The sequence below is a fragment of the Saimiri boliviensis genome, chromosome 11 (genome assembly GCF_048565385.1).
Source record: "Saimiri boliviensis isolate mSaiBol1 chromosome 11, mSaiBol1.pri, whole genome shotgun sequence".
NCBI classification, from domain to species: Eukaryota; Metazoa; Chordata; class Mammalia; order Primates; family Cebidae; genus Saimiri; species Saimiri boliviensis.
Window position 1 is genome coordinate 22,898,565 of NC_133459.1, and position 11,038 is coordinate 22,909,602.

Sequence of the window (11,038 nt, forward strand, 5' to 3'; positions counted from 1 at the left end):
TTTGTTTTGTTTTGTTTTGTTTTGTTTTGTTTTGTTTTTGAGACGGAGTTTCACTCTTGTTACCCAGGCTGGAGTGCAATGGCGCGATCTCGGCTCACCGCAACCTCCGCCTCCCGGGCTCAGGCAATTCTCCTGCCTCAGCCTCCTGAGTAGCTGGGATTACAGGCACGCGCCACCATGCCCAGCTAATGTTTTGTATTTTTAGTAGAGACGGGGTTTCACCATGTTGACCAGGATGGTCTCGATCTCTCGACCTCGTGATCCACCCACCTCGGCCTCCCAAAGTGCTGGGATTACAGGCTTGAGCCACCGCGCCTGGCAGATTTGACATTTTTAACAAAGAATTATAAGGCCAGGTGCCATGGCTCACACCTGTAATCCCATCACCCCAGGAGGCCAAGGTGGGTGGATTGCTTGAATCCAGGAGTTTGAGACCAGCCTGGGCAACATAGTGAAACCCCATCTCTACTAAAAATACAAAAAATTAGCCAGGCATGGTGGTGTACACCCGTAGTCCCAGCTACTTGGGAGGCTGAGGTGGGAGAATCACCTGATCCTAGGATGTTGAGGCTGTAGTGAGCTGAGACTGTATCACTGTACTTCAGCCTGGGCAACCAGAGTGAGACCTTGTCTCAATAAATAAATAAATTTCATATATATATATATATATATATATATATATATATGACATGTCAGCAAGATGAAAGATCGTGAAGACACGAGAATTCATAATTGTTGGCCAGGCATAGTGGCACACATCTGCAATCCTGACACTTTGGGAGGCCAAGGCAGGAGGATCACTTGAGGCCAGGCATTAAAGACCGGCCTGGCCAACATGGTGAAACTCCATCTACACTAAAAATACAAAAATTTGGCTAGGCATGGTGGCTCATGCCTGTAATCCCAGCACTTTGAGAGGCCGAAGTGGTCAAGAGTTCGAGGTGGTCACCTGAGGTCAGGAGTTCGAGACCAGCGTGACCAACATAGCGAAACCCCGTCTCTACTGAAAAATACAAAAATTAGCCAGGCGTGGTGGCGGGCACCTGTGATCCCAGCTACTCAGGAGGCTGAGGCATAAGAATTGCTTGAACCCGGGAGGCAGAAGTTGCAGTGAGGTGAGATCATACCACTGCACTCCAGCCTGGGTGACAGAGCGAGACTCTGCCTCAAAAAAAGAAAAATAATAAAGAATTCAAAATTGTTCATTATCGAATTTCACAGCATATTAAATGAAGCCAAGATATATGTTTTAAGTACATTCTCTTTTCAACTATGTAAAAAGTTCTTAAATACTTCTAACAATAAACTTAGCAAGCTTAATGAGTGAGGCTGCAAAATGTAATACATGTAATACATGGAAAATGTAATGCCACTTTGGACAGGAAAAAATGTAATATCTTTATTTTTATCTTTTATATAGCCACCTCTGACATTTTACTCATTCCTTAATAGAAACAAATAAAATTGGCCAGGTACGTTGGCTCATGCCTGTATTCCCAACACTGGGAAACAAGGCGGGCAGATCACCTGAGATTGGGAGTTCGAGACCAGCCTGACCAACATGGAAAAACTCCATCTCTAAAAGAAAAAAAAAAGAAACAAACAAATTAAATATCTGGTCTAAGTTAAACAATTGAAGAGCAGTGGCTCAGCCTGTAATCCCAGTACTTTGGGAGGCCGAGGTGGGCGGATCACGAGGTCAGGAGATTGAAATCATCCTGGCCAACATGGTGAAACCCCATCTCTACTAAAAATACAAAAATTAGCTGGGCATGGTGGCACATGCCTGTAGTCCCAGCTACTCAGGAGGCTGAGGCAGGAGAATTGCTTGAACCTGGGAGTCGGAGGTTGCAGTGAGCTGAGATCGTGCCACAACACTCCAGCCTGGGTGACAGAGTGAGACTTCGTCTCAAAATAAAAAGTAAAAATTGAAGGGCAGACTAGCTGATTCGTGAGGTCCCTTCCAGTTGTAAAATTATGTGGCAGCAAGTAAGCAATGTGATTTAATGTCTACGTTAATCTACATTAATCTCTTGGCCAGAACTGCAGTCACAGAGCCCATTCCCCACAGTTTATCAGGGGAAAGACTCAACCATGTGCACGTTATCTCCCTACAGGAAAATGAGGACGAGGCGGGAACTGGAGCCCAAGGGCCCCAAGCCAACCGCCCCTTCTGCCATGGGCCCAAACAACAACGTCAGCCAACAGCCTGCGACTGTGACCTTCAGCCCTGTTGACGTCCACATGGAGACTCGGTGACCTCTACCCTGGTGCTATCTCCACCACTGTCCAAAGAGCCTCTCCAGAGTCAAGACCCAGAGGCACACTCTCTGGCAGCTTGACGATGAGTTTCTCCTGGTCAGGTCAACAGAAACATCTTTTACGCAATTTCTGATGCTTCCAGCAATTTTCAACCTTGTCTCCCCTGCCCTACCCCAACTATGTCCACATCCCCTCTGCCGCCCCACCAAAAAGCTCCAGAACATTGTTTTGTCATCTGATGAAGTAGAGCTATGTTGGGAATCCACTCAGGTGGGCTTGGCTCTCCCCCATGCTATAGTTAGACAGATAGCCCAGGAGCCGGGTGTCAGGGAACACTGCTGAGAGTATCGCAATATGATCTGTCACGGGGTTCGTATCAGAGTAAGTGCCATATCCACAGCTTCCCAGAGCAAAACATCCGATCCCATAACCAGGCACAGGGGAACTAACTTGGGCTGACTAACCAGAAAACCTTGTGAATGTGTAACTTGTTCTAGTTGTTCTAGATGTCTGCCTGCTGACTGATGATGACTGCTTAGCACATTTTTCCCTCTTGAAGAAAGGCTGCGAGAAGAACTAGATTCTTCTCAAAAGATTTCTGCTGCATTAGTAAAGAGTCAGTGAAGGAACAGGGTGACGCTGCAGAATAGTGGCCTCTAACGTAAGAGCTTGTTGCGTTGTCCGTGGGCCTGGAATGATCCTGGAGGCTCAGCAGGCTCCTTCTTCCACACTGGGCTGAGGCAACCCTGACTCTGTCTCAGTTCTTGGCTCCCCTTTATCTGATTCTCAGCAACCTTGACTGTCCTGTTAACACCTTACCTCCAAGGACCAGTATTTGGAGATTAATTAGACTCCAGCTCTATCAATGTCATCTATGACCTTCCTGGTCACCTTCAGAGATTCAAAACATGTTCAAAGTACCACGTTCACAACCCGTTTCTATTCTACAGAGACCTTGTCTCTGACTCCCTAGCCTGGAGAACAATCTACCAAAAAGAGAAAGTATCTGGAATTAAGAAGTCCTGCCATCCAAGCCCTCCTTCCTAGTGGTGTGGGCTTGGAAAAATGACTCAACCTCTTTATATTCAGTTTCCTAAGCGTGAAGTGGAAATGATAACACCTGCCGCACTGGGGCACTGTAACAAGGGAAGGGCTTAGCAAAACACCTTGATTCTAGTGCCTGGCACCCGGGAGATGCTTAATAAATGGGAACCAGGATTCCTTTTTTTTGTTTTTTGTTTTTTTGAGACAGAATCTTACTCCATCACCTCGGCTGGAGGGCAGTGGCATGCTCACAGCTCACTGCAGCCTTGAACTCCTCCTGGGTTCAAGGGATTCTCCCTCCTCAGCCTCCGGAGTAGCTGGGACTACAGGTATGTGTCACCTCACCAGGCTAACTTTTTATTTTTTATTTTTTATTTTTGTGGAGATGGGGTCTCACTGTGTTGCCCAGGCTGGTCTTGAACTCCTGGCCTTAAGTGATTCTTCTGCCTTGGCCTCCCAAAGTGCTTGGATTACACGCATGGACCACGGTGCCCAGCCTAAGAACTAACATTATTATTATTACAGGTTTTTTTTTTCAATTGCAAGATAGACATTTCTTCACATTTTAATGATTCTGAACTCAGAACATATCTTGCAATTAATGGGTTAATTAATGTAATTGTAGTTTTTTACTGCCTCTCAAAAAGTTGTTTTTAATCAATTGCTTATCCTATAATTGATGGCATCTTGGACACAAGGTAATAAATCTCTATTCTGTTATAGAAAGTGACACACTTTGACATTTAATCTCAAATCTTAGGAGTCTCTCCTTCTTGGGATCAGAAATCCCTTTTGAGGCTGGGTGCCGTGGCTCATGCCTGTAATCCTAGCACTTTGGGAGGCTGAGGCAGGCAGATCACTTGAGGTCAAGAGTTTGAGACCACCCTGGCCAAAATGGCGAAACCCTGTCTTTACTAATAATACAAAAAAAGAAAAAAAAAAAATTCTGGGCATGATGGTGCACTCCTGTAATCCCACTACTAGGGAGGCTGAGACATAGGGAGGCATGAACCCAGGAGGCAGACATTGCAGTGAGCCAAGATCATGCCACTGCACTCCAGCCTGGGCAACAGAGTGAAACTGTGTCTCAAAAAAAGAGAAATCCCTTGTGGGGGAAGTAAGAGTCAGGGAGGTAAGAAGTCTAACCCAGGGTCACACAGCTCATGACATCCCACTATAAAAATACTCCGTGGAATAGCTCTGGAGAAATACTAGCAAATTCTTCCTCCCTGGCCATTATTTCTTCTTACGGTGTTTAAATATCCACCACGTGCCAGATAATTTCACATAAATTATCTCATAGGATTAAATTTTCCCAATAACCTGGGGAGGACTTATTTTTTCCAACACAGATGAAAATTTCTGACTCAAAGAGAGAGAGAAAAAAGTACTTTCCCAAAGTCACACAGCTAGTGAGTCACAAAGATGGGACTCAAACCCAGGTCTCTGGACTCCCAAAGCCCGTCTTTTTTGTTATATCACACTCTTCTGCAGGCCAGGCTCAAAGCAGCACGGATTAGTTTATGGGCTGTACAAGAGCACAGGGTTGTCCATGTGTTTGGGTGGAAATCAGGGTTCTGGCTTCCAGGCGGAAGTGAGGGAAAGCACTTTGGTAGCCTCCTTTGGGCTTCCATGATCACGGCCAAAGATGCCCCTTCTCAACCCATTCCAAGCACTAAGGATTCCTGCTTCATTCATCCTACTACTTAGACTCAAGGAGCAAGGGATAGAATGGCATCTAACCAGAGCGAAGCCATTTGTTTCAGGTCTCAAGCCATAAATACATATGCTCCCCTAAACATATTCTGCTTTAAAAAGTTGTTTTGGGGCAGGTGTGGTGATGCGCGCCTGTAATCCCAGCCCTTTGGGAGTCAGAGGCAGGCAGTCGCTTGAGCCCAGGAGTTCCAGACCAGCCTGGGCAACATGGTGAAACCTCGTCTCTACAAAAAATACAAAAATTAGCCAAGTGTGGTAGTGGACGACTGTAGTCCCGGTTACTTGAGAGGCTGAGAGGCTGAGGTAGGAGGATGTCTTGAGCCTGGGAGGCAGAGGTTGCAGTGAGCCGAGATTGCGCCACTGCACTTCAACCTGGGTGAGAGAGCCAGACCCTGTCTCAAAGCATATTTCAGCCCTAAAACTGGATTCTTCTGACCACAGTGCAGAGTTCTAGGGATTACCCTCTAGTATATGTTCTTTTGCTAAATGAAGGCTTGGAGATGGAAAAAGAGGAGGGGATAGAGTCATGAGGGGGAGGCTAATAAAAGGATTTGTGTCTCATTTTTGACTAATGAAAATAACTCAATAAACAGCCTGTAAGAAGGTTCCTATGTGCAAGTTTAGGTGCTACTAAGTACATTAAGACACAACCGCTGCTCTCAAGGAGGTAGCAGCTGGTCTCATGGCGGGGATCTTACCACGTGATTATGTGTGTATTTTGTTTCTGATGAGGTGCCTTTCTTAGTAGATGCTGCCTTATTTGGCCACTGAACCAATCAAAGCTATTAAATGCTTAAAGAAAACTATCTGACAATAAAAAGGTTTAAATCAAACGTGTTGAGTTGATTTCAGTCAAGTTTAGAGCTAACAAATACCTTTTCTAAAATTTCCTTTCCCTGACAAAGTAAATAGAGTCCCAAGATGGCTGGGTGCAGTTGCTCATGCCTGTAATCCCAGCACTTTGGGAAGCCGAGACAGGCAGATCACCTGAGGTCAGGAGTTTATGATCAGCCTGACCAACATGAAGAAACCCCGTCTCCACTAAAAATACAAAATCTACTAAAAACACTAAATTAGCCTAGCAGAATCTGCCCTGGTGGTGTGTATATGGTACCCTCCATTTCAAGGGGCAGCTATATCAAGAATTCTAGCAGAAATACTGAGTGTCCATAAAGTTGGCTATGTTGAGTGATGCCCACAGCAACAGCAATGGTGCCTGCACCAGATGAATTCTTTAGTGTGATTTAGACACACCTGCAGCATACCTCTGAGCCTCTCTCGGGTCTTCTGGAGATTCCAGCAACTACCTGAGCCCCTTATATATAAAAAAAATCACTTCATGCTGTGTGTAGCTAAGAACTGAACAACTGATCAGCTGTGGGGAATTTGCTCATGGTCACCCACCTGGGAAGGGGCTCACTAGAACCCAGGGCTCCAAAGCTCTTGCTCTTTCCATATAGATGCTTCTACATGAGGCTGAGTCATCCAAGGATTCTACCAAGTGCTGTGGAATCTTGGAGAAAGTAGAGTTGTCTCCAACTGCAGGTATCCCAGAGACTTTGTGATTTGGTGAATGTTAATAAAGGGGTATTGGCTGGGCACAGTGGCTCACGCCTGTAATCCCAGCACTTTGGGAGGCCGAGGTGGGCAGATCACTTGAGGTCAGGAGTTCAAGACCAGCCTGGCCAATGTGGTGAAACCGTGTCTCTACTAAAAATACAAAAATTAGCCGGGCATGGTGGCATATGCCTGTAGTCCCAGCTACTTGGGAGGCTGAGGTGGGAGAATGGCTTGAACCCAGGAGGTGGAGGTTGCAGTGAGCCAAGATTATGCCTCTGCACTCCAACCTAGGTGACAGATCAACACTCCATCTCAAAAAATAACAAAAAATTTAAAAAAATAAATAAATAAGTGGTAGGGGAGTATTTAAAAAGAATCTGGGAGAATGGGTAGAATGGTTCTAAATAAAGGTTTTTTTTTTTTTTTTAGTTGAAATGCAATACACACACACACACACACACACACACACACACACACACAAGCACAGCTTTGAAAAAATTGACAACACCCATGTAACCAGCATGAAGATGAAGAAATAAAGTATGATCAGCCTCCCAGATACCTTCCTTTTCCTCCTGCTCTGTTCACCTCTGACAAAGGTAACCACTCCCTTGGCTTCTACCATCCTAGAACTTTTCCTACAGGCTGAATAATACAATATCAATTCTTCTGTCTCTGGTTTCTTTCTTACAACATTGTATTCATAATATTTATTCTTGTCGTCACATGCAGTCGAAGATAATTAATTCTCCTTGCAGTAGTATTTCATTTTGTGAGTATAACTACATTTTATGTATCCATTCTGCTGTCTGATGTACATAAAAGTTGTTTCTACTTTGGGTCTGTAATGAATAGCGCTACTATGAACATTTTGGTGATTGTCCAGTGTTACTACTATGAATATTTTGGTGATTGCATATGTGTTTCTGTTGGGAATATTTCCAGAAGAGTAATCACTAGGTCATAGGATATGTGTGTATTCAGCCGTAGTCAACAGAGCCAAACAGTTCTCCAGAGAGTTGTACCAATTTACATTTTCACTAGCAATGTAGGAGAATTCCAGTTGCTCCCCATCCTTCAGTAACACTAGGGTATCTCCAGAATCTTTAATTTTAGTCATCCTGATATGTGTGCCATGGTCTCTCACTGTGGCTTTGATTTGTATTCCCTGATGACTAACGGAATTGATCACTTTTCATAAGTTATTGGCCAATTTAATTTCATCTTTTAAGAAGTTACTTTTCAGCCTATTTTTTTGTTTTACTTTTTTTTAATATGAAGTCTCCTTATGTTGCTCAGGATGACCTTAAACTCCTGACCTGAAGCAATCCTCCTGCCTCAGCTTCCCAAGTAGTTGTGATTACAGGCATGAGCCACTGTGCTCAGCTCAGTTCGTATATTTGTATTTGGTTATCTGCCATTTTTATTATTATTTGTAGGCATTTTAGATACATTCTGGATATATTAATAAGTCATTTGTTGTCTTGTGGCTTGCCTTTTAAACTTTGTTTCCTTCCTTCCTTCCTTTCTGCTTCTTTCTTTCTGTTTCTTTCTTTTCTTTCTTTCTTCTTTCTTTCCCTTCCTGCCTTTCCTTTCCTTCCTTCCCTCCTCCCTTTCTTTCTTTCTTCTTTTTCTTTCCTTCTTTTCTTCTTTCTTCCTTCCTTCTCTTTCCTTCCTTCCCTCCCTCCCCCTCCCTCCTCCCCCCTCCTTTCTTTCCTTCCTTCCTTCCTTCCTTGCTTCCTTTCTTCTTTCTGTCTCTTTCTTTGTCTTCCTTTCTCTCTCTTTTCTTTTCTTTCTTTCCTTTTTGAGACAGTATCCCTCTGTCGCCCAGGCTGGAGTGCAGTGTGATCTCAGTTCACTACAGCCTCCGCTTCCCAGGTTCAAGGGATCCTTTTGCCTCAGCCTCCCAGGTGGCTGGGGTTACAGGCACATACCACCACGCCTGGCTAACTTTTGTATGTTTAGTAGAGACAGGTTTTCACCATTTTAGCCAGGCTAGTCGCAAACTCCTGACCTCGGGTGATCCACCTGCCTTGGTCTCCCAAAGTGCTGGGATTACAGGTGTGAGCCATCTCTGGCTTGCCTTTTTTTTTAAAAAAAGCATAGCAGCTCTATTGAGATAGAATTTTTTTACAAAGTTCACTTTTGAAAAGGGCCCAATTCAGTGGTTTTAGTATATCCACAGACTTTTGCAGCCATCTATCAAATTTGTCATCCCCAAAAGAAACTCCATGCCCATTAGCAGTCACTTCCCACTGCCCTCTCTCCAGAGCCCCTGGCAATCACTACTCTATCTTTTGTCTCTATGGATTGCCTATTCTGGACATTTCATGTAAATAGAATCACACTATGTGATCTTTTGTGACTGGCTTCTTATGGTTAGCATAATTGTTCAAGTATCATCTATGTTGTAGCATGTATCCATATTTCATTCCTTTTTATGGCCGAATAATATTCCATTATATAGACATACCACATTTTGTTTATCCATTCATCAGTTGAAGAACAACTGGGTTGTTTCCACTGTTGGGCTATTATAAATAATGGCGTTGTGAGATGAGGCGAAGTGGCTCATGCCTGTAATCCCAGCACTTTGGGAGGCTGAGGTGGGTGGATCACTTGAGGTCAGGAGTTTGAGACCAGCCTGACCAACATGGTGAAACTTTCTACTAAACATACAAAAATTAGCTGGACGGCCAGTCATGGTGGCTCATGCCTATAATCTCAGCACTTTGGGAGGGTGAGGCAGGCAGATCACAAGGTCAAGAGATCGAGACCATCCTGGCCAACATAGTGAAACCTTGTCTCTACTAAAAATACAAAAATTAGCTGGGTGTGCTAGTGTGCACCTGTAGTCCCAGCTACTCGGGAGGCTGAGGCAGAATTGCTTGAACCCAGGAGGTGGAGGCTGCAGTGAGCTGAGATCATGCCACTGCACTCCAGCCTGGGGAACAGAGTGAGACTCCATCTCAAAAAAGAAAAAAAAAGAAAACTTAGCTGGACATGGTGGCCCACGCCTGTAATCCCAGCTCCTTGGGAGGCTGAGGCACGATATTGCTTGAACCTAGGAGTCAGAGGTTGCAGTAAGCCACGACTGTGCCACTGCACTCCAGCCTGGTGACAAAGCAAGACTCAGTCTAAAAAATAATAATAAATAATAATGATAATAACAGTGCTGTGAACATTACATACAAGTTTTTGTGCAGACATAGGCTCTAATTCTCTTGGGCCTATACCTTAGGAGAGAAATTGCTGCATGATATGATAACTCTATGTTTAACTTTCTGAAGAAATGTCAAATTGTTTTCTGAAGGGGCTCCACCATTTAATATCCTCACCAGTGACACATGAGGATCTGATTTCTCCACTTCCTCACTAACACTTTTTGTCCATCTTTTTTGTTACAGCCATCCTAATGAGTAAGACATGGAGGTCGGGCGTGGTGGCTCATGCCTGTAATCCAAGCACTTTGGAGGTCAAGGCAGGCGGATCACCTGAGATCGGGAGTTCAAGACCAGCCTGACCAACATGGTGAAACCCCATCTTTAAAAAAAAAAAAATTAAAAAAAAGAAAAAAAGACATGGAATCTCATTGTGGCTTTGCTTTGCATTTCCCTAGTGACATGATGTTGAGTGTCTTTATCATGCACAGATTGGCCATTTTTATATCATTTTTGAAGAAATGTCTATTCCAACTTCTTTGCCCATTTTTAAATTGAGTTATTTGATTTTTGTTGTTGTCATGTTGTAAGAATTCTTGCCGGGCACGGTGGCTCAAGCCTGTAATCCCAGCACTTTGGGAGGCCGAGGCAGGTGGATCACGAGGTCGAAAGATCGAGACCAACATGGTCAACAGGGTGAAACCCCGTCTCTACTAAAAATACCAAAAATTAGCTGGGCATGGTGGCGCGTGCCTGTAATCCCAGCTACTCAGGAGGCTGAGGCAGGAGAATTGCCTGAACCCAGGAGGCGGAGGTTGCGGTGAGCCGAGATCGCGCCATTGCACTCCAGCCTGGGTAACAAGAGCGAAACTCCGTCTCAAAAAAAAAAAAAAAAAAAAAAAAAGAATTCTTTATGTATTCTGGATACAAGTTCCCTATAAGATACATAATTTGAAAACATTTTCGCTTGTTCTGTGGGTTGTCTTTTCACTTTCTTGGTGATGTCCTTTGCAGCACAAATTTTTTTTTTTTTTTTATTTTTTGAAACGGAGTCTTTGCTCTATCTCCCAGGCTGGAGTGCAGTGGCACAATCTTGGTTCACTACAACCTCCACCTCCCAGGATCAAGAAGTTCTCTTGCTTCAGCCTCCCCAGCAGCTGGAATTACAGGTGCCCATCACCATGCCCAGCTAATTCTTGTATTTTTAGTGGAGGTGGGGTTTCACCATGTTGGCCAAGCTGGTCTTAAACTCCTGACCTCAGGCAATCTGCCCACCTCAGCCTCCCAAAGTGCTG

The 11,038-nt window shown here is 44.3% G+C and overlaps 1 protein-coding gene across 2 annotated transcripts in view; it reads left to right on the forward strand.

The window, feature by feature from the left end:
• Positions 1-5,844, forward strand: part of NCMAP (non-compact myelin associated protein) — a 54,565-nt gene extending 48,721 nt beyond the window's left edge. For both annotated transcript variants that reach the window (XM_010345436.3, XM_003934850.4), the window contains one exon: positions 2,118-5,844. In XM_010345436.3, coding sequence (XP_010343738.2) covers positions 2,118-2,259 — 142 coding nt within the window. In that variant the 3' untranslated portion in view covers positions 2,260-5,844. The remainder of the gene's footprint in view (positions 1-2,117) is intronic.
• Positions 5,845-11,038: the final 5,194 nt, after the last annotated feature.